Source organism: Chiloscyllium plagiosum, unplaced genomic scaffold (assembly GCF_037043375.1).
Source record: "Chiloscyllium plagiosum isolate Xiang-an unplaced genomic scaffold, Cpla_swu_hap1 HiC_scaffold_18, whole genome shotgun sequence".
NCBI lineage: Eukaryota > Metazoa > Chordata > Chondrichthyes > Orectolobiformes > Hemiscylliidae > Chiloscyllium > Chiloscyllium plagiosum.
Window position 1 is genome coordinate 78,832,585 of NW_028270156.1, and position 24,058 is coordinate 78,856,642.

Sequence of the window (24,058 nt, forward strand, 5' to 3'; positions counted from 1 at the left end):
AGCCCTTCATCAGGCAGCATGCTGGCTCAGTGGTTAGCACTGCTACCTCACTGCACCAGGGACCCTGGTTCAATTCCCACCTCGGGCGACCGTCAGTGTGGGCTTTCCACATTCTCCCGGTGTCTGCGTGGGTTTCCTCCGGGTGCTCCGGTTTCCTCCTACAGTCCAAAGCTGTGCAGGCCAGGTGAATGGGCCATGCTAAGTTGCCCATAAATGTTAGGTGCATTAGTCAGGGGGAATGGGTCTGGGTGGGTTACTCTTCAGAGGGTTAGTGTGGACTTACTGGGCCGAAGGGCCTGTTTCCATACTGTAAGAAATCTAATAAAAAAAACCCTCAATTTGGAATGCTGTATTACATGACAAAGCCTTGAAGCTGTCTGCCACCATGACAGCAATGAGAGGAACTTCAGTTCTGTGGAGATAGAAGAACAATTTCAACAACCCCAAAAACGATGATTTACCAAGAGGTGTAACAGAGGTATTCAGAATTATGAAGACTATCGGAGTAAAATCAGAAGAAACAGTTTCTGCTCGGAACCAAAAGTCACGAGATTTAAAACATGCAGCAAAACCCAAAGATTTCACACACAAAAAAGCATTTTTATTGGAAATCATTGCCCATGGTAGGTCAGTGGTTAACACTGCTGCCTCATAGCTGCAGGGAGGAGGAAGTTTAAAAAAGATGCACAAAGTACGTTTTTCATGCAAAGGGTGGTGAGTGCGTGGAACGCGCTGCCGGAGGTGGTGGTGGAAATATTCCACCACAGCATTCTAGACACACCTGGACAAATACATGAACAGGAAGGGAATAGAGGGGTATGGATCCTGTAAATGAAGAGAGTTTTAATATGGAAGGCAAAATGTGTTGGCGCAGGCTTGGAAGGGTGAAGGACTTGTTTTGTGTTCTATCATTCTTTGTTTTCACAGCTCCAGAGACCTAGGTTCAATGCCAGCAGTGGGTGACTGCCTGTGTGGAGTTTGCACATTCTCTCCATATCTGCGTAGTTTCTGCCAGGTTCTCCAGTCTCCTCCCATGTGTACGTTAGATGAATTAGCCATGCTAAATTGGGTGTAGGGATGTGCAGGCTAGGTGAATTAGCCATGATAAACATGGGAGTTACAGAGATACAGTAGTAGGGAGCTGGGTCTGGGTGAGATGTTCTTTGGAAGGTCCGTGCAGACTCTATGAGCCGAACAGCCTCAAGGCATTTTCTTTAAAGTGCTCAATGTTTTCAAACCAATTAATTTATCTGATGGCAATCTACTATATCCAGACTGCTCTACAGTCCAGTATTTATCACTGAATGCTTGTCCTTTACATTATATTTTCCTGCTGCACAGAGGTTAGCATTATATCATTAAAAGAAGCTACATTAAATAGCTTCCTGAATTGCTATGTTCAGCTTTCTCATTTCTTTCCCATTAATCCTTTATAGTTGTATATTGCACTCCAATCTTTGGTGTTACAAGATTGAAAATAATGATGCCTTTGTATGTTTGCTGTCTCCTTTGTTCCTGTTTCATGTATATTAATTATTTATTCACTATATATGCGAGCTGTTGGCTGGGGCAGTGTTATTGTCCTTGAGGCGATGGTGAGCTGCCTTCCTGAACCACTGCAGTCTTGGCTGAAGATACACCCAACTGGCATTAGAGAGGGAGTTCCAGGATTTTGACTCAGCAACACTGAAGGAATTGTAATATATTTCCAAGTCAGGGTGGTGAGTGGCTTGGAGGGTAACTTGCAGATAGTGGTGTTCCCATGTATCTGCTGTCCTCTTTCTTCTAGATGGCAGTGGTTACGAGTTTGGAAGGTCTGTTGAAGGAGCCTTAGAGATTGCTGCAATGCATCCTGAGGATGGTCCACACTGCTGCTACTGAGTGTCAGTGAAGGAGGGAGGGGATGTAGTGCCAGTTCAGAAACAGCAGCTAATCGCTTGACTATTTAGCCCTTCCCTATTGCACTTGGATGATCAAATATATGTATCAACTTCCAATTCCAATTCACATGGGATTTCACAGTGTATACTATACCAATGGAAGGCACCAATTAACTTTTTCATTATCTTTAAAAAAACTAACCACAGTTGTATGTTACTAGCTGATCTTCATGTTCACTTAGAGACAAGGCTTTATGGGCAACTCCTGAATGGGTGAATGTAGATGACAGAAACAGATGTCAAACAGGCCTGATTCCTCACCTTTTCATCAGATTATCGGGTCATCTTGAAAAGGGAAATGCAAGCTGCCAACACAGGGGAAGAGCAGAAATTCTCTCATTTGTACTGGAATCAAACATTTTTAATTAGCATTTTAATTAGATATAATTTTTTTTTCTAAATTGAACTTAGCAGAATAACATTCATAGAACAAGCAAAATGGTTCAGTGTGACCAGACTTAGTGTAGCACGGGGTGCAGCCACTGTCAGAATGATGTATTTTACAAAATGTGATAGTGCTATGCAAATTAGCTTTATTAAATAGACCCCAACATGTGGCAGTTGATGAATCCTACACTTAAATGCCTGCTTTACTACTGTTTATCATTGTATCTCATTCAACAAGAAACCAGTGCAGATGGAGGGGCTGTACAACACTCCCCAGTGCTGGCTCTAGACACTCACTGCAGTCAGGACTGTCGCAAGGACTTTGGAAATGTTCACATCAGCTGGCTCCCTGAGTACTGACTGGTCCCCATTACAGGATCAGGAGAAACAAAACAAAAATATTCATTTTCATTTAGAAACGAGGAAAATGATGCCCATCTCACTCTGTCAATCCAAGCAGAAAGGTGTGCCAGATTGAGATGTAGATCAATCATAAAATCCTAAGAGGAACCTATGGTCAATGCTAAATTAGCCAAGTTGCAGACTTGCCTGCAATACTGTTTTAACTGGGCTCAGTACCTCTGTTGAGAACAGGGAAACCAGACACATCCTGATGGAAAATGGGTGAACACGATCAGGACTGGCTGCAACATTCCCAATCACCATCACAGCCACCAACCTCTTCCCCAGTCCAACAGCTCATGACTTGGGCCTCACTCAGGAAAACTGGACAATGCAGTGAGGTACACAGTATCTTCAATGTTGCTCACCACCCTCCTGCTGAGGAGGAGAGGGAAGGGAAGAGCATCAGCAGCAAGATAAACGTTCGCTCTTTCCACCAAACAGCAGTCACTGACATCCCGGCTAAAAGTGGGAGGTTGCAGTGAACAGAGTATCGCTGCCCCACTCCTCATTCACTATCAAACATTTGGGCAGGACAGAGTTGAACAAAGAGTCAGCTGGACCAGAAATTTTGAACAGTACATCTCCTGGGATCATCAGATACTGCTCTTATGTGTAAGATGGACTTGATGACATGCTGGAAGTGGGAGGTGGGTAACCACAGCATCAAATCTAGCATTGGAATGCTGCTGTGAGGACAGAGTGCCCCATTCCCAGGAACATGGCACTCAGAACATCAGCCCCATTTTCACGAAGAAACCACTCACTGTACAAACCACTGGTAACAAACAGGGAATTAAAATACATTCCTCTTTAAATCAAAGACCAATCTCATTCCATCATAAAATAACTCAATTGTGCCAGTGTGGATCAACAATACATCATTAAAAACTGCATGTACGTCATTGTAAACACAATCATACAAATTAGACTGCACCTCCCACCCCTCACCCTTTCAGTTCGCAGCTCATCACCTTGTGCATCTACACAAACCGCTTTTGTTCAACTGCATACGTTCGTCCAGTTGGAGCCTTCCGGAAAAATAGACTATTTCCTCGGCTCAGGTTTCCCTGCAAGAAAAACAAATTTAAATTGTTAAATAAATACAGCTTGGGAGAAAATTGTTCAGAAGAAACTGGCAGCAAAGCTGCAAGTAGAGATACAGGCTCAATACCACATTCTGGTGACAGGGCAGCATTAGACTCATTCTTGGCACTGCAACACACACAGAAATAGCAAACATACCAAGACTACAATCAAAACTAATAAAATCCAAAATATGCAGCAGAAATGAAGAAAGGCTGCAGCCTGAAATGTAAATACAGAAACATAAAAACTAGGAGCAGGTTTAGGCCATTCAGCCCTCCAAATCTATTCTGACATTTGATATGGATATGATTGATCCTCTCTCTCAATGAGATATTTTCCTTTCTCCCCATATCTGCTGATGTCTTTAATGTCTAAAACATTATCCATCTCTTTCTTGAATATATTCAATTACTTGGCCTCCACAGCCTTCTTTGGTAGAGAATCCCACAGGTTTATTATCCTTGGAGCGAAGACATTTTTCTTCATCTCCAGTCCTAAATGGGTTACCTCGTATCTGAGACTGCGATCCCTGGTTCTCTACTCCCCAGCTAGGATAAACATCCTCCCTACATCTAGTCTCTCCAGCTCTATTAGCATTGTATTTGGTTAAATCAGATTCCCCTCTCATCATTCTAAACTCTAGTGAATACAGGCCCAGCCAATCTCTCCTTACAGCACAGTCCTGCCATTCCCTATATCAGCCTAGCGCACTTCCACTGCACTCCAATGGCAGGTATGCCCTTTATTTAGGTAGGGAGACCAATACTGCAGGTGTGGTCTCACCAAGGCCTTGTCCAACTGCAGAAAGACAGCCCTATTTCTGAACTGATGTCACTGGGCGAGCAATGCAAAACTCTCAGCTAATGTTCTGGAAATACATGCTTGAATCGCACCATGATTGATGGCGAGACCTGAATTCAATAAAAATCTGGAATTTCAAAAAAGCTAGACTGATAGTTGGTTGTCATTAGTGAACCAGATGGATTTTTAATGCCCCACAGAAAAATAATCTAGTCTACATGTACCTCCAAATTCATAGCAATGCTGTTGTCTCTTAACTGCCTCTGGGCAATTAGGGTTGGGTAATAAATACTGGATTAGCCAGCAAAGCCCACATTCTGTGAATAACGAAAGCAAAATTCAAATCTTGGAGTGAAGGCCAGTAAACCATTTGTGTTCTGTTGCTTGTTACACCTGCCTGTATACTTTCATTGGTGTAGAAGGACACCATGATCCCCTTGTACTTCCACATATATCACCACTTAAGTGATACTGTTTCAGTTTTTCACACTGAACTGCATAACTTCACATTAAGTCGGGTCTCTCATGGATGCTGCCTACCCTGGTCAGCATTCCAGTATTTTTTATTCTTTTATTTCAGACTTCAAGCATATGCAGTGTTTCTGTTTTGTGCCAGTGGTTCAACAACACTTGTATGTGGAGCATAGCACAATACTATCTTATATTGAGTGCTTGGCATGCCAATATCCTGTCTAACTGGTTGTTCTTCATATCTAAACTATATTTGCAGCTGATGGTAATATAGGACAAGTCAGGCCACAGAATGGAACTTAGATTGACAGATAAGTAGTTTTATTTTTGCAGCTTGGTTACTGTGGTGTTTAGTCACTGAACTCACAGGCTTCTGACAATTTACATTTACAAAAGACTAAGAAATAGCAACAGGAGTAGGTCATTCAGTTCCTTGAGCCTGCTTTGCCATTCAGTAGGATCATGGCTTATCTAACATGTATCATATTCCACTTTCCTGCCTTTTCCTCCTCATAACTCTTGATTTCCCCCACTGATCAAGATCTATCTCAGCCTTCAATATGCACAAGGACTCTGCCCCATAGCTCTGTATCAAGGAGTACCAAGGAAACAGCTCTCAGAAGAAATTCCTCATCTCAGTCTTAAATCGGTGCCCCTTTATTCTGTGCACTCTAGCCCAAGAACACAGATTCATCTCACGTAATATAGTAAAACAAACTATAAATGTGACAATTTTGGAAGATCTTAACACAAAGGGCAAGATGGATTCAACTGTTTTCCGAGCAATATGCTTTGCAGACACTCAATCTCACTATGGATTACTCCTGTCTTAAAGTAAAGATTTCTTCCTCAACTGACTTCTTTGATGATCAAAGGACCTCCTTCTAGTTTGGAGGTTCCAGATTTCATAAATCATAGAATCCTTCGAGTGTGGAAGCAGGCCATTGGTCCAATGAGTCAACACTGACCCTCTAAACAGCATCCCACCCAGATCACCCTGTTACCCTATCCCCATAACCCTGCATTTCCTATGGCTAATCCACCTAGCCTGTACACCCCGGACACTATGAACAATTTAGCATGGCCAATCCACATAACCTGCACATCTTTGGACCATGGGAGGAAACCCATACAGACAGGAGGAAAACGTGCGTACTCCACACAGACCGGTGAGCAGGGTGGAATCAAACCAGAGTCCCTGGCGCTGAGAAGCAGCAGTGCTAACTGAGCCACCATGCTGCCCATTCCTTTCAGTTCAGACAGCTAGAAGACTTCTACAAACCCTCACCACCTGGAGACATGTACAAATTAAACTCTCAAACTAACATGCACTTTTGCTGATGAGATAATTCTGCTGAATACTTCTAGGGGTCCTTGAGCACCCGTTTCTCCAGGTCATAAAAGCTCAAATTTGTAGACACGCCATCAAGTAACTCCACGGGTGTTTGATGAAAACATTTAAATTAATCCCATGCACTCTTGAAAAAAAGGATGTTTATCTCACTGTTCCAAATGAACTTCTGACATTCTGAAAAATCTACCTCCAACAGAACTGAAATATAAAATTTATTTTGCTTGTACTTTAAAACACAAATTCCCAAAGACAACTTCATTGGACATTCTGCCATGGGAGAAATTCGGCATTGTACCTGAACCAGATCATTAGACATTTGGAGGCACATTCATGGCCTTCATAAGGGTTGACCAGTGATTATGAGTGGGAACCCTGGCTGATTTCTCTCCCACCAAAATGAGGAGGAATAAGGGCCACCACAGCACACCAGCATCATCACAGCCTAAAGAGGACAATGGAGCCTCTCTGCTGTCCTCCACTGAGAATAGGACAGTCCTATCAATGCTGGGCATTGACCTCGGGACAAATGTACTTGCAGTATCTGTACTGCCACCCCACCTCAGACCAGCTACCAGGACCAAGCAAAGATGGCGACACTGGCCTCCGACTCAGTATTTTATTCCATGGTGTAACTACTAACTGTCAAAGCAGTCCCACAGGGGAGCACAGAGGAAGGGACCGTAATCTTAAAAATCATAAATTAATTGAGATTAAATCAGGAAGGGGAAATCTGACACATACTCCCCTTAAAGGTTTTTAAGGCTGGTGATTAATTAAAATTGAAGTTGAGTGAGTGAGAGGGGAAGTAGATCCTAGCCTCATATTGAATACTATGGAAGCACGGTGGTAGTTGGAGTTACAGCATAGATCAGACAGCATTTAAATGTACAGTGGAACAGATAGATGGGGCTGAATGGGTCAACTCCAATTAAAAGCTTTAAAGGCTTAGAAAAACGTCAAACCTTATTTCAGTTTCACAAATGCCACCATTCCCCACTCTTGGAGCCAACACTGCTTTAAGGAGTAAAAAGATGTTCGGAACCATCGCACAGAGACCCTTGCAACTCCAAAGGGCTCGTCGGTGAGAACCGTCTTTTAATATATGTGGCACGTTCCAGCTACACCATATGTACTTGGTGATGCAGCAATAATAGAACTGCCACATTATGGTGTGAGGGATACAGACCAGCCTAACTCATACACATTAACTTACCTGGTAAAAGGTTGATTATTTCTAACAACTGAAACATGAGAAAGTAATTCAAATAATGGACAGAGAATGTAGTTTATATGGACTTTCAGATGTTATGCAGTAGGATTCCATGTCATAAATTTTTGAAATCAAAGCTGATCGCATTGAAGGAAAGCTATTGTCTGACAACTTTCTGTTCCCTAACCAAAATCCCAGAGTCAGGATCACTATATTTATTAAAATCTTAGGTACAAGAATGTACAAAACAGGAGGAATGGACTACAGAGGAACCTCAATTATACGAAGGACACGGGTGGAGAGCGTTTCATTTGATTAACTGAATTCCGGATAATCAAATGCCGGATTACATCGTTTAAACTAAGCATTGGAACCTTGTGATCTTGCTAGATGATCCAATCTTCAGATAATTGAACATCAGATAATCGAGGTTCCTCTGTACATGGTCTCTTGAGTCTACCACATCGTTCAATATAATCATGGTTAATCTCAACATGTCAACTCTACTTTCCAGCCTGGTTTAAGAATCTGACTCTCTTTCTCATCCTTGAATTAAGCAAGTTTTTGTTAAAATGGTGAAAATGCAGGGAAGAAGTTAGGAATCCACATTAATATAAAATAGACAGATAAAATGCAGTCAGATAAAAAGAATGGTGTACAGAATCGTTGTGTTATAGTGCTGGAGGACATTCAGCCCACTGCGTCTCCAAATGAATGCAGACTGAGTGCTATTCTCCTTCCTTTTTCCACTGCATCCGACACCATGTTTGAATTTAATCGATCAAGTCATGCAGGAATGTAGAGTCAATGTCAAAATCAGATCAGCCATCAGATCAAGGGGCCAAGTGACCTACTCTTGCTCCTTGTTTGTGTGCTCGCATTCCAAAGTTGCAATTGAACTGCCTCTATTACACTACTAAACTGTGCATTCCAAACCTGAACTACTCATGACAACTTTTTTCTCACATCAGTGAGCCAAACACCGGTAGTGGCAAAAATGCTAGAATCTCTTAAGCACATGCTAACATGGCATTTAGGGAAATAAAGGTGACAATGATTAGGCAAAAGGTATACGAAATGAAAAAGCATTCAGCAAATCTACTTAGGATTTGTTTTTTTTTAAAATAGTGCAGCTGTTTAGCTAGACGGCAAGAGACCAGAGGAGTCACAACAGCCTTGAAACATTAGCTCTCCATAGGTGCTGCCAGACCTGCAGAGTTTCTCCAGCAGGAACAGACAGTACAGCCTCAGGCTATAAAATGTAAAGTAAGCTGTGAGGAGGATGTGAAAAGGCTGCAAAGGGAAATAGTCTAATTCAGTGATTGGGCAAGTAGGTGACAGATAAATGTAATGTGGAGAAATGTAGGGTTATATATGACTGAAGATGAAATTGAAAAGCAGAAGTGTTTTTTAGAAAAATGGTGAGACACTAATAAATGTAATATTCCAAGGAGTTTGGATGTTGTAATACTATTTAACTTGGTGATCTTATATGTTAGTTTTTAATGTAAGCGGGTTGGTGTGCAATATTATGGAAGTCTTGCTGCCTTTTGGTGAAAACACGTGAACCACAGCACTGTGTACAGTTTTGGGCAAGATGTTCTGTTCTTTGGAGAGGATACAAATGTTCATTAAATTGATTCCTGGAATGGGTGGGCCATTCTGGGAGGAGGGCTGTAATTGTATCCAGACTCATTTTTGTTAAACAGGACAATTCCTACAGATCAGCATCGAAGTCTTTCTTTTAATTAGGTCATACAGCATGATCGAATAGAATGGGCCTAAATTCATTGGAGTTTCGAAGAACAAGAGGTAATCAAATTGAAAATATTCCTGGATGACGTTTCCCCTGGCAGAAAAATCTTGAACCAGGGGTCATTGGCTCAGGATAAATGATTAGGACTGAGAGAAGCAGAAATATGTTCGACTCAAAGTTGCGAATCTTTGGAATTCTCTATCCTAGACAGCAGCGAATACTCAAATCACTGTGTATGCCAGAGATCAAAAAATAACCGGTTTGGGGAAGTGGAGAATCAAGGGACAGAGAGATAAGGCAGGCAAGTGGAGATGGTTCAGTGTTCTGTCTCATGTTAAGGTAATCAAAAAGGCTGATGGAATGTTTCATTTCTAAAGCAGTAAAGCTGTTCAAAGCAACAGTTGAACACTCCTGGAGCCCTGTGTCTAATTCTCACAGCACACCCGAGAAACGGCAAGTTAACCTTGAAAGCGATTACTGCCAGGACCCAAAAACGTTGAATTATGAGGAAATATCATGACATAGTGATTGTATCCCTAACTTCTGGACCAGAAGACCTGGGTTGAAGTCCCACGTGCTCCAAAGATGCATCGTGACTCATCTGAACAAGTTGATTAGAAAATAAGTCTCACGTCTGCCGTCTGCAAAGTGTTAGAAAGGATTCTGAGGGATAGGATTTATGACCATCTGGAAGAGCATGGCTTGATTAAATGCAGTCAACACGGCTTTGAGGGGGGCAGGTCATGCCTCACAAACCTTATCGAGTTCTTTGAGGATGTGACAAGAAAAGTTGATCCATCCATGAGCTGTGGATGTGGTGTATATGGACTTTAGCAAGGCATTTGAGAAGGTTCCCCATGGTAGGCTCATTCAGAAGGTCAGGAGGAATGGGATTCAGGGGAACATAGCTGTCTGGATACAGAATTGGCTGGCCAACAAAAGACAGCGAGTGGTAGAAGGAAAATATTCTGCCTGGAAGTCTGTGGTGAGTGGTGTTCCATAGGGCTCTGTCCTTGGGCCTCTATTGTTTGTAATTTTTATTAATGACTTGGATGAGGGGATTGAAGGATGGGTCAGCAAGTTTGCAGATGACACAAAGGTTGGAGGTGTCGTTGATAGTATTGAGGGCTGTTGTAGGCTGCAGCGGGACATTGACAGGATGCACAGATGGGCTGAGAGGTGGCAGATGGAGTTCAACCTGGATAAATGTGAGGTGATGCATTTTGGAAGGTCGAATTTGAAAGCTGAGCACAGGATTAAGGATAGGATTCTTGGCAGTGTGGAGGAACAGAGGGATCTTGGGGTGCACGTACATAGATCCCTTAAAATGGCCACCCAAGTGGACAGGGTTGTTAAGAAAGCATATGGTGTTTTGGCTTTCATTAACAGGGGTATTGAGTTTAAGAGTCGTGAGATCTTGTTGCAGCTCTATAAAACTTTGGTTAGACTGCACTTGGAATACTGCGTCCAGTTCTGGTCACCCTATTATAAGAAATATGTGGATGCTTTGGAGCGGGTTCAGAGGAGGTTTACCAGGATGCTGCCTGGACTGGAGGGCTTATCTTATAAGGGGAGGTTGACTGAGCTCGGACTTTTTTCATTGGAGAAAAGGAGGAGAAGAGGGGACCTAATTGAGGTATACAAGGTAATGAGAGGCACAGATAGAGTCGATAGCCAGAGTCTATTTCCCAGGGCAGAAATGACTAACACGAGGGGTCATAGTTTTAAGCTGGTTGGAGGAAAGTATAGAGGGGATGTCAGAGGCGGGTTCTTTACACAGAGTTGAGAGAGCATGGAATGCGTTGCCAGCAGCAGTTGTGGAGGCAGGGTCATTGGGGACATTTAAGAGACTCCTCGACATACATATGGTCACAGAAATTTGAGGGTGCATACATAAGGATCAGTGGTCGGCACAACATTGTGGGCTAAACGCCCTGTTCTGTGCTGTACTGTTCTATGTTCTATAAACTAGTCTTCTACTCCCTGAAGTAAAGTTAAGCAGTGATTTAATTGAAGTTTTCAGAACTTTGAAAGGAATTGGTAGTCCAAGTATAGAGAAAACATTTATAAACTGATCAGGAAGCTGGACATAGTCTTCAAATCAGTCACGCTTATTCTCAGAGTCTCTCAGCACTTATCCTCTCCTCATCAGGCTACACATTTCATCAACTGCTTCCATCCACTGTCCTTGTGATCCCAATTCTCCTACATCCCACTGCAGCATTTCTAATGAACCAGCGTGTACAGTCAGAATACGTCTCACACACCTTTCCCTGTAATTGTAACCGACCGGCCTTATCTGTTAGACAGGACTCAGGTGCAATTGTCACAGATAAGCACCAAGGTCTTTTTGCTCAATCAGGTAACACACAATTTCAAACTTTTCCAATCCTGACTTGCCTCAAACTGTTCGAGATCTTGAAGCTGAAGGATCTGTAATTGCAGTCCTTGCCCAGACTTTCCTGCGTCAATTTATCAAAGTTGTAATTTTCCAGCTTAAGTTGAGGAACCACTCATTACATCTGGGGTTGGGATGAAAGACTTCAAGGGGGAATGACTGTGACTCGTTGGCATGAATTGGCAGTCAGACAGACTGAGGCACGAGAACATACAGCATCAGCAGGCACTGTGCCAGGGTATTGAAATATCATGAGATATATTAGGAAGGCAAATGGAATGTGGGTATTTATTGAAAAATGGTGGCGTATTAAAGCAGGGAACACTTGTTACAACAGTACAGGCATTAGTGAGAGCAGACTTAGAACTCTGTGCACAGCTTTGCACTCTTTACATAAGGGATTGAAATCATTCCCTGAGCCCCTTGTGAGCCAGGGAGACTTTACACAGAGCGCACAGCAAATGCATTTGGTTCCAGCAGATCAAAATGGCTTGCAGCACAAACAGAACTTCAACTCACCTCTCGGCTTAGCTGGCGCCAGCAGTCAATCCATGAAGAGTATGCTGCAGCATAAGGAGGGAGACCACCAGCTAGCCTGGGGAAGAGAGACACAATAGACAGTCATTCTGCAACCAAAAGTGGAGACAGCTCAGCACCGGTCGTACCCACATGCTGACACTCGGCAACAAAACAATGATTGTGTTTCCTTACAGCTGCAGCTCTGCGACTGACATTCTGACGGCTCTCACTTTCAATCTTATTCCATATATCAATCGGCCACTGCTGGAACTGTCACCTATGGCTGAGCTGCCACAGATGACATTGTGTGGGACACAATACTACATTAGGTAGAAACTAGAGCTTTCAACACTGGCATTAGATGATTTGCAAACATATTTTCCAAACCAAATAGGAGCAGTACTCCAGAGCAGTGCTGAAAGACAGTCATGGAACTGAATGGCAGGAGCTTTACTCTGTATCTAACCCGTGCTGTACATTTCCTGGGTCTCTTTGATGGGGACAACATCCAGAGAGCTTTATTTTCACAGAGTAGAAGTAGCTCTACTCTGTATCTAATCCCAAATTTTGCCTGGGAGCGTTTGATGGGGACAGTATTCAGGGAGCTTTACTTCCAATTTAAAAGTGTAGAGGTAGCTTTAGTCTATACCTAACCCTGTGCAGTACTGTTCTGATGATATAGTTGCAAATAATAGACCGCGGCGATAAGAAAAGTCTGTGGCTCAGGAATAACATTCTTGATTTCTATCAGCAAACAATTCAAACGCAAGTAAATTTGTGGGTGGCACGGTGGCACAGTGGTTAGCACTGCTGCCTCACAGCGCCAGAGACCCGGGTTCAATACCCGCCTCAGGCGACTGACTGTGTGGAGTTTGCACGTTCTCCCCGTGTCTGCGTGGGTTTCCTCCGGGTGCTCCGGTTTCCTCCCACAGTCCAAAGATGTGCAGGTCAGGTGAATTGGCCATGCTAAATTGTCCGTAGTGTTAGGTAAGGGGTAAATGTAGGGGTATGGGTGGGTTGCGCTTTGGCGGGGCGGTGTGGACTTGTTGGGCCGAAGGGCCTGTTTCCACACTAAGTAATCTAATCTAATCTAACCTAAATTAATGCCAGTTTGAGTCTGTTTGCAGCCAACACCATGCACAGGGTTTGGGTCTTGTTTGCTGGTGGCCAGCCTCACTTTGCGCTAAAGCCTGGGGAATGAATGAATGCCAGACTCACCCACAGTTGTTGACTGCCATCAGGTTGGAGACGAGCACGAAGGGGTACGTCAGCATGCTGGCTAGGAACTGTGAAGGAAACAAGGAGACAAGACAGTGACCGAGTACTCATTCCGAAAGCAAACACTTCCATAAAGCAGGAGCTGCAACAGGGGCCAGACACCTTTGGGATTTACTGCATGTGGAGCCGACTAGACAAGGATCAGAACACTACGTTCTCGGCCTTCAGGTTTAAATTGTCAAGAGAAAACATGTAAATTTAAGTCCTTGTTCATTGCAGAATCTCCAGCTTGTGCGTGTTGCGATTTTGGGTTATGTAAACCTCCAGACACACCAAGGTCAGTGTCACAACAAGAGAGCTGAAGTGTTACCAGAATTCAGGCGTCTGTTCGATGCTGGCCCCTCATGCCTTGTGTGGTGGGTGGGGTGTGGGAAAGAAGGCAAGCAATGTCCTGCCTAATTGCACAAAAACCAACAGAAGATGTTCCTGACACTAGTTTCTCTCTGCAAGCAGAGTTGGCTGGTTAATGCACTGGACAAGTTGCTCAAGATAAGAGCTAGTTTCAGCCCGAGTGAAGGCTGCACGGTTGAATTCCACCATTAGAGTGAAAAGTACAATTGCTGCTGTAAATGAATAAAACAATGGCTCAGATGGAATGGCACTCACCCCAGTCACGGCCTGCGAGTAACTTCTCAGCTCCCCGATCTGTGAGCCCTAGAACACATCAGGGTGAAAACTCAACAACACAGCTCACTGCTCAACAGTAATTCTCCCAGACTCTCCAGTGGAGGCATGCAGGGCACCAGTTATCAATGCCTAACATTCCTATTCCAGCTCTGGTTGTTCAGTGCTCTCCACAGAAGACTGCAGATGTTGGGACTGTTGCCAATATTTGACTTGATGGTTTCAAAATTATGAGGGATCTGGACAGAAGGAGAGGGAGAAACTGTTCCTTGCCATCAGAGAATTGAGAACCTTGGGAACAGCTTTAGTGTAATTGGTTAAAATAGCAAAAGGAGTAAGAGATAAAATTTTTCTGCATAGCAACTGGTCAGGGTCTGAGTGTGTAGTGGAGGCAGGTTCAACTGAAGGAGCTGGAGAGAAGTAGTTTAAACTAATTCAGCAGGGTGGTGGGAACCCAAATTGTAGTCCGAGTATACAGAAGGTTGGGGGTAGTGAGGCCAGAAATAAGGTTTCCAGGTCGCAAGAAGGCACCAGCAAGCAAGAAGTTAGCTTGAAGTGTGTCTACTTAAACAACAGGAGCATCTGGAATAAGGTGGGTGAACTTGCAGCAATGGGTTGGTACCTGGGATTTTGATGTTGTGGCCATTTCAGAGACATGGGTACAGCAGGGACTGGAATGGTTGTTGCAGGTTCCGGGATTTAGATGTTTCAGTAAGAACAGGGAAGATGGTAAAAGAGGGGAGAGGTGTGGCACTGTTAGTCAAGGACAGTATTATGATTGCAGAAAGGATATTTGAAGACTCGTCTACTGAGATAGCGTGGGCTGAGGTTAGAAACAGGAGAGGTCACACTGTTGGGAGTTTTCTATAGTGCTCCAAATTGTTCCAGAGATGTAGAGGAAAAGATAGCAAAGATGATCCTCGATAGGAGCAAGAGTTGTTTTGGGGAACTTTAACTTTCTAAACATTGACTGAGAATACGATAATTCATACACTTTAGATGGGTCAGCTTTTGTCCAATGTGTGCATGAGGGTCTCCTGACACAGTATGTAGACAGATCAACTAGATGCGAGGCCACATTGGATTTGGTACTGGGTAGTGAACCTGGCCAGGTGTTAGATTTCGAGGGAGGTGAGCACTTTGGTGATAGTGACCACAATTCGGTTATTTTACTTTAGTGATGGAAAGGGACAAGCATATACCACAGAGCAAGAGTTATTGTGGGGGGGGGGCAATTACGATGCGATTAGGCAAGATTTAGGATGCATAGGATGGGGAAGTAAACTGCAGGGGATGGGCACAATTGAAATGTGGAGCTTATTTAAGGAACAGCTACTGCGTGTCCTTGATAAGTGTGTACCTGTCAGGCAGGCAGGAAGTGGTTGAGCAAGGGAGCAGTGGTTTACTAAAGAAGTTGAATCTCTTGTCAAGAGGAAGAAGACGACTTATGTTAGGATGAGATGTGATGGCTCAGTTAGGGCACTCAAGAGTTACAAGTTAGCCAGGACTTAGAGAGCTAAGAGGAGCCAGGAGGGGACATGAGGAGTCATTGGCTGCTAGGGTTTTCCTTGACCCTAAGGCTTTCTGTAGGCACGTCAGGAATAAAAGAATGACTACTGTAAGATTAGGGCCAATCAAGGACAGTAGTTGGAGGTTTTGTGTGGAGTCAGAGGAGATAGGGTAAGCACTAAATGAATACTTTTCATCAGTATTCACACTGAAAAAAGACAATGTTGTTGAGGAGAATACAGACTACTAGACTAGATGGGATTGAGGTTCACGAGGAGGTGGTGTTAGCAACTCTGGAAAGTGCAAAAATAGATAAGTCCCCTGAGCTGGATGGGATTTATTCTAGGATTATCTGGGAAGGAGTTTGCCAAGCTTTGATCTTTATGCTGTCATTGTCTACAGGAATAGTGCCAGAAGCCTGGAGGATAGGGAACGTTGTTCCCTTGTCTAAGAAGGGGAGTAGAGAAACCTTGGTAATTATAGACCTGTGAGGCTTACTTCGGTTGTGGGTAAAGTGTTGGAAAGGGTTATAAGAGATCGGATTTATGATCATCTAGAGAGGAAGAAGTTGATTAGGAAGAGTCAACACGGTTTTGTGAAGGGTAGGTCGTGCCTCACAAACCTTATTGAGTTCTTTGAGAAGGTGACCAAACAGGTGGCTGAGGGTAAAATGGTTGATGTGGTGTATATGGATTTCAGCAAGGCGTTTAATAAGGTTCCTCACGATAGGCTATTGCAGGAAATACAAAGGCATGGGATTGAGGATGATTTAGCAGTTTGGATCAAAAATTGGCCAACTGAAAGATGATAGAAGGTGGTGGCTGATTTAAAATATTCACCCTGGAGTGGTTTACCACAAGGATCTGTTTTGGGTCCATTGGTGTTTGTCATTTTTTATATAAATGACCTGGATGAGGGCAGAGAAAGATAGGTTGGTAAATTTGCGGATGACACTAAGGTGAGGGTAGTGACAAAGGATGTTGCAGGCTACAGAGAGACATAGATAAACTGCAGAGCTGGCCTGACAGGTGGCAAATGGAGTTTAATGTTGAAAAGTGTGAGGTGACTCATTTTCGAAGGAGTAACAGGAATGCAGAGTACTGGTCTAATGGTAAGATTCTTGATAGTGTAGATAAGCAGAGAGATCTCGGTGTCCATGTACATAGACCCCTGAAAGATGCCACCCAGGTTGATAGGTTTGTTAAGAAGGCATACAATGCGTTCGCTTTTATTGGTAGAGGGATTGAGTTTCGGATCCACGAGGTCATGCTGCAGCTGTACAAAACTCTGGTACGGCCCCACTTGGAATATTGTGTACAGTTCTGGTCACTGTATTATAGAAAGAATGTGGATGCTTTGGAAAGGGTTCATGGAGATTTACCAGGATGTTGCCTGGTATGAGAGAAGGTCTCACGAGGAATGGCTGAGGGACTCGAAGCTGTTGAGAAGGTTGAGAGGTGCCTTAATTGAAACATGTAAGATAAATCAGTGTTAGATAGGGTGGACAGTGAGAGCATTTTACCTCGGATGGTGACATTGCTTTAAATTGTGGGCTGTTATATATAGGACAGATGTCAGACATAGTTTCTTTACTCAGTAGTAGGGACGTGGAACGCACTGCGTGCAACAGTAGTAGACTTGCCAACTTTAAGGGCATTTAAATGGCCTTTGAATATGCACATGGACAAGAATGGAATAGTGTAGGTCAGATGGGCTTCAAATTGGTTCCGCAAGTCAGCACAATATCGAGGGCCGAAGGGCCTGTACTGTTCCATGTTGGGTTATAGGGATAAGACAGGAGAATGGCACAAAATTAATCGCTCGTTTGGAGAGATACTGCAGACATGATGGCCTGTACCTCCTCCTCTGGGCCGAAACAATTTGGTTCTCCCAGCTGCCAGCCACCACTGTCTACTCTCCCCTCCCTCCCTGTTGGTTCTAAGTAATCAAGGGGCGTCAAGCAGAGCTGCTTCTATTACTTACTGTTTAGAACGGAGATTTCCAAGGATCCACAGGTCTTCTTCATAATTTGTAATTATTAAGATTTTTCTTCGATTCTCAGAAAAAGAACTACCAATTATAGGGTGAAATCATTTTCTAGGTGGAAGTTGCAGTAAGTAGAAGGGTGCATTATTGACCAGCCGCAATTACTGGGATGAGGTGGGACGTTTCATTGACCACGGGTTTGTGTGGAGAGGGAAGTTGCTAATGTTTAACCATGAAGCTGGAGAGCAGAGGCTCAGTTCACCAGTCAAACAAACCCCCTGGATTATGTCATCTTCAGTGCACCCATACACCCTCTATGACCTCTTGCTGGGGTACTGTACCATCCGCCCATAAGCACCTCCCTTGCACTTCCTCCTAAACATTGGCCAGCGAGGAATCGCAACACACCAAGCCCACCACCCCCTCCTCAGATGGTGAGGAAATGCACCAGCAAAACCAATGACCAGGAGCAGGACTCAGTTTTTAACATGCTCCTGTCCACAATACCTGGAAACTTTAAAGGGGTTTTAATATATTTGGCTCAGGAGCTTCATGCACTTTCTTCGCACCCAGTAGGATCATAGTCTCCACCCTAAATAACCCCCTTACCCCATCAAGTATGCCCTGTTACCGACTCACCCTGCCTCAAATATCCTCACCCCTCCTCCATCCAATTCCAATCCCTCCTCTTTCACACATCCTACCTCAGGGAAACGCTGACCTGCTGAGAGGTGCGTTAGAATGTTATAACCTACCTGACTGGGGGGCTCCAGTGCATAAGTGTTGATGAGATAGGCCAACATGTTACAAAGCCATAAGGAAATCACATCACCCAGCAGTCGAGGAAACAGACCACTGCAAAGAGACACATAGCAATGAGCATGAGGTTCACACCAGCCTGTTTTACACTGGAACAACAGATTCACACCAGGCTGCTCCAAACTGGGCTCAGAGAAAGATTCACACATGCCCAATCCACACTGGGACCAGACAGAGATTCACACCAAACTGCGCCACACTGAACTCAGTGATTCACACAGTCCTTCTCTACATTGGGCTCAGAGAGAGAAATTCACATTAGATTAAGTGACCAGACTACAGCGGAGATGGAAATGTGTTGCTGGAAAAGCGCAGCAGGTCAGGCAGCATCTAGGGAACAGGAGAATCGACGTTTCGGGCATTAGCCCTTCTTCAGGAATGCCCGAAACGTCGATTCTCCTGTTCCCTAGATGCTGCCTGACCTGCTGCGCTTTTCCAGCAACACATTTCCATCTCTGATCTCCAGCATCTGCAGACCTCACTTTCTCCTCAAAGACTACAGCGGAGCAAATGTGTTAAAGGAACTTTGCCTTAATTTCTTCTCATTTAGGCAATTACCACATTTACGTCATTGGCTGTATAACACTGTGGGAGCCCCGAGGGTGTGAAAGGCATTATGAAAAACTCGCACCTTTCAGTCAGCCACATGCTGATTAACAGCAAGTTAGATTTATGCAGCACATTGAACATTATAGTGTTACATGGTTTGTACAGCAAGCAAGCCCTCTTCATCATAGCTTCTAGAGGTTACACAATACCAAATCACAAAGCAAAATGCTTGTCAATAGACCACAATAGCAAATAGGACCAAAAGTGACTATACAGAAGAAACAGAAACTGTCAGGAAGAACACAGCAGTCACACTATTTACATGCTTTCTCACCAGCTTTTCACCAAGGTAAACATTCCTGACATTAACATATGCTCTTTTACTATAAATAGTGCCCAGGATAACTACTGGGAGGGATGGTATGTGCCTTGTTTTAAGGGACATACCATGAGCAGTGAGCAATCGACAATCACTCCACTTGCACCCATACGTAAACCAGCATTCTTTCCGAATAATGGGCAGCACGTCCCTGGATATTCAGAAATTGAATCAATCAGCTGACATTGGCAGATACAAAAAAAATTTCAAGTTCCATTCTCAAAACATTTGCAGCAATGTATACTTACGCAAAAAAGCCAAAAAATCCCTCTTCCTCATAGATCGTCACTATGGAACCGAATAAGCCACTGTAAAGTCCAACAACGGAAAAGCAAACAATTAATGTTCAAAAATGGATAAAGTGTCAGAGTAGTGACTATACTTGCATAATTATTACCTTATATTGAGGGTTTTAGGCCACGTAAATGCCACAGAAACACCGAACATGTTACACATGCTCATCTCTCTGAATAGTCTAGCTGCATTCAGACTCATTCACCAGTACGCAACCATCATGGGCATATCATCTGAATACTGCAATCTCACACATACACAATCGGGAGTCAACGACTGCACACTCGACTCCTTTAACATTGCAATGATGTGCTCATACTTACCTCAATAGACAATAGTGCACACGTGCATTCAACTGCGAGAAGGGTCTGGCTGTGCCTGCGCACTCGTCTATGTGAACAGTCTAACTGGACACAAATGCGTCTGTGTAAATGTTCTAACAAGCACATGCGTGTGTAAATGGTATAAATCTACAAACATGTGTGTAGATGTGTGAGAGAGCGAGAGCGAGAAAACAGAATAAATTGGCAGAGACGCATGCGTGTGAACAGTATAAATCTGCACACACAGACGTCTGCTTGAACTGGAAATGCATACTTTTGTGAACACCATAACAGTGCAAACAGTGTGTGAATGTTACAACAGCACAGACTCATCTATGCATGCAAACCCATCTACATTGATGTGTGGAACCCATGCACTTGTGTTTGCCCAGTGGCATTGTAATTTGGAGGACATTGCCGAGCAGCACCCACAGAATTCTGGGATATTTGTGGCACAAAATATGAAGACCTGTGGGTGCTGTCATTAGACACATACTACACAACATTCCAGTGGTTCAAACGGCCCTTCGTTCTCTGATGGTGGATAGATTGTGGTCGACACGGTGGCACAGTGGTTAGCACTGCTGCCTCACAGCGCCAGAGACCCGGGTTCAATTCCCACCTCAGGCGACTCTGTGTGGAGTTTGCACATTCTCTGTGTCTGTGTGAGTTTCCTCCGGGTGCTCCGGTTTCCTCCCACAATCCAAACATGTGCAGGTTAGGTGAATTGGCCATGCTAAATTGCCCGTAGCTTTAGGAGAATGGGTCTGGGTGGGTTACGCTTCGGCGGGTCGGTGTGGACTTGTTGGGCCGAAGGGCCTGTTTCCACACTATAAGTAATCTAATCTAATCTAATGTTCTCTGTTCAACTGACTTGGGACTCGCTCCCACATTACACACTGAGGACAGGCAGTGTCAGAATGTAAAACAAGGTGTTTCTCAGCACTGACCTGTATTTGGTTTCTCGGCCGATAAATTGCACCATGCATCGTAAGGTGATTACTGCAAGGGAACATGACAAAATCAATATTCCACCTTTGCTCACTTAGCACTAGTGCAACACAACAATGTTCAAGAACAACGAAGCATACTTACCGTGGAAAGGATGAGTGACAACAGTGGCTGTGGAGCGAGCAATCATCTCTCGCATCGTCTAGACACAAAGCAAAGAGTGAATATTGAAAAAGTTCAAGAGACCAAGATAACATACAAAAACAGAAATTGCTGAAGAAACTTGGCAGGTCTGGCAACATCTGTGGAAAGACAAAGAGTTAATATCTCAAGTCCAGGGGCTAGGGAAAAGTGGTGTATTTACTGATGATGGATGATTAAAGGAGTAAACAACTGGGGGAAATTAAGCCCAGAGAGAGAAAGAGAACTGCAGTTCGGCAGACAAAACGATGGATAATGGTAAGTCAGGGGGAAAGAGGAGCTGCTTCATTTTCTGTTTACTTCTAGTTTAATAGAATAGAGCAGCTTTAGCTTTACTTGCAGTTTAAAAAGTAGAGAAAGCGTTACTCTGCATCTAACCCCATGCTGTCTCTGTATTGAATGCAAAGAGTGATTTCGCTGAGCATTCTGGAAGAGGTCAGTACAGTGACAAGGAGTGGTAAGCCCCAAACATCACTTTAGAACATAGAACAGGAATAAAACATTACTGTAGTGTTCCATCCTTCCCTCCTCATTTAACCAAAACAAAAGAGAAGAGAAGAGAGATTGAGAGAGACTGTTAGGAAGCTTACTGTAGCCGAGAGGTAGATGGTCCGCTTGTAAGGATGCGTTGTAATTTAAGTGACCAGTTAGTGCATCTAGTTGGTATAAGTGCAGGCTTTGGTGAATATTGGGCTTCAGTGAATTGGGTAAGCAAGGTAAAGGCAATCTTTCTTTGGGTAAAGAGACAGAGATGGCAGCTAGGGCAATGTTACACGGTTCCTGCCAGATGGAGGAAATCAGGAAGCAGTCTAGTGTCCTCGACAATTATATCTGCAGAAAGTGTGACCGGCTGCAGCTCCTCAGAGGTCACGTCGTTCAGTTGGACACACTGAGGAGCATTCAGGGGTGAAAGAGTGTGATAGACACTAGTTACAAGGAAATGGTCATACCAGAGATTCAGTCAGATAGATAGGTGACTGCCAGGAAAGGCAGGCAAGTAGTGCAGGAGTTGCCTGTGGCTATTCCCCTCTCTAACAGGGTATATCATTTTGGATACTGTTGTGGGGGAATAGCCTCTCAGGAGAGTATAACAGCAGCAGCCAGGCCTGTGGCAGCATCACAGCTGGCTCTGCTATAGAGCAGGGTCAGGCAAGATCCAAGTGAGTGATAGTGGTAGGAGACTCGCTAGTTAGGGGCATAGACAGGTACTTCCGTGGCTGCGATCGAGACTCCAGGATGGTGTGTTGCCTGCCTGGTGCCAGGGTCAAGGATATCTCTGAACGGTTGCACGAAATTCTTAAGGGAGAGGTTGAGCAGCCAGAGATCGTGGTGCACATTGGTACCAACGGTATAGCTAGTTAGGAGGGATGGGGTCCTGCAGAGCAGAGCAAGTACGGGGAATTAGGAAATGGGCTGAAGAGCAGGACCTCAACAGTAGCAATCTCTGGGTTACTACCAGTGCCACGTGCTAGCGAGGAAGGAGTAAGAAGGTCGGACAGATGAATGGGTGGTTAAGGAGCTGGTGCAGGGGGCAGCGTTTCAGGTTCTTGGATCATTGGGACCTCTTCGGGGGCAGGGTGACCTGTACAAGGGGGATAGGCTGCACTTAAACTGGACAGGAAAATCCTCACGGAGGCTTGCTAGTGCTATTGGGGAGGGTTTACACTAGAATGGCAGGAGATGGGGAACCAGAGCAGTAGATCAGCAAGTGGAGGAATAGAGGGGAAGGTAGGTGTTAAGACCAGTAAACCACAAAGAAAGGTCAGGCAGAAACAGGTAAATGAACACAATGGCACTAATGTGTTTAATTTCAATGCAAGGAGTATTATAGGTAAGGCAGATGAGCTCAGAGCCTGGATTAGTGCATGGGACTAGGATGTTCAGGCCACTATAAAGACTTGATTGAGAGGGGCGACAGGACTGGCTGCTCAATGTTCCAGGGCTTCGTCTTTTAAAGGAGACAGAGGGGAAGGTAAAAGAGGTGGAGGAGTTGCATTACTAATAAGAGACAATGTTACATCTGCACTCAGAGAGGACATACTGGAGGGTTCGTCCACTGAGGCAATATGCATAGAGCTCAAAAATAAGATGGGTGCAATCAATGATATAATTATGCTATAGGCCCCCCAACAGCTGAGCTATAAAGGAATAAATACGTCGGCAGATTATGGAAAGGTGTAATAAAAACAGCGTTATCATAGTTGGTAACTATCTTCCCCAAGGCTAACTGGGGCTCCCTTACCGCAAGAGGCTTAGACAAGGTGGAATTTGATAAATGCATCCAAGTGGGTTTCTTGAAACAGTGAGAGAACAGCCCAACGAGAGGAGGGGTGCGACATGCTGCTCCTTTAACAAGGTTATGGTGTCCTTGTTTCCTTTTTCAGAGAGGCCCTAAAAGATACAGACCCCAAAAAGTCTAAGTTGAAGGACTTTAGGGGGTCAATTTGATTTTGGCTAACAGATATTGCCTCAGGAAAAAGGCTTTTTTAAAGTTTAAAAATACACTTGTCCAATGAAAGGGGAGTGGCCAGTTCTCCCTGCTCAGTCTCTCTCTGGCTTGGTTTGGTTTTTGCAAAGTGGAGTTAAAAAGAACCTGGACCTCAAAGAAGCAGTCCATGCTGATCTCTCTCTGACTTCTCTCCTGTCAGAACCTGGGTTTCATTTTACCTTTTGTGCTAAGGGTTTTAATAGGGATTGTTGCAGGTACTGGGTACAGCATCATTAAGTTGGGATTATCTGTTGGGTTTTTGAATAGGTTAAATTATTCTCTTTTGTTTGTGTTTCATTCAGTAATCTTGTAAATAAATTCTGTTTTGTT

The 24,058-nt window shown here is 44.0% G+C and overlaps 1 protein-coding gene and 1 non-coding gene across 2 annotated transcripts in view; both read right to left on the reverse strand.

Moving 5' to 3' along the window:
- Positions 1-2,279: 2,279 nt before the first annotated feature.
- Positions 2,280-24,058, reverse strand: part of mtch2 (mitochondrial carrier homolog 2) — a 33,352-nt gene continuing 11,573 nt past the window's right edge. The window contains exons 5-12 of the mRNA XM_043706299.2: positions 21,184-21,241; positions 21,039-21,090; positions 19,720-19,779; positions 18,480-18,579; positions 14,212-14,259; positions 13,546-13,613; positions 12,328-12,403; positions 2,280-3,799 (exon numbers count right to left, since the gene is read on the reverse strand). Coding sequence (XP_043562234.1) covers positions 3,713-3,799; positions 12,328-12,403; positions 13,546-13,613; positions 14,212-14,259; positions 18,480-18,579; positions 19,720-19,779; positions 21,039-21,090; positions 21,184-21,241 — 549 coding nt within the window. The 3' untranslated portion in view covers positions 2,280-3,712. The remainder of the gene's footprint in view (positions 3,800-12,327; positions 12,404-13,545; positions 13,614-14,211; positions 14,260-18,479; positions 18,580-19,719; positions 19,780-21,038; positions 21,091-21,183; positions 21,242-24,058) is intronic.
- LOC122558151 (small Cajal body-specific RNA 14) lies at positions 7,475-7,607 on the reverse strand. Its single transcript, XR_006314052.1, has one exon.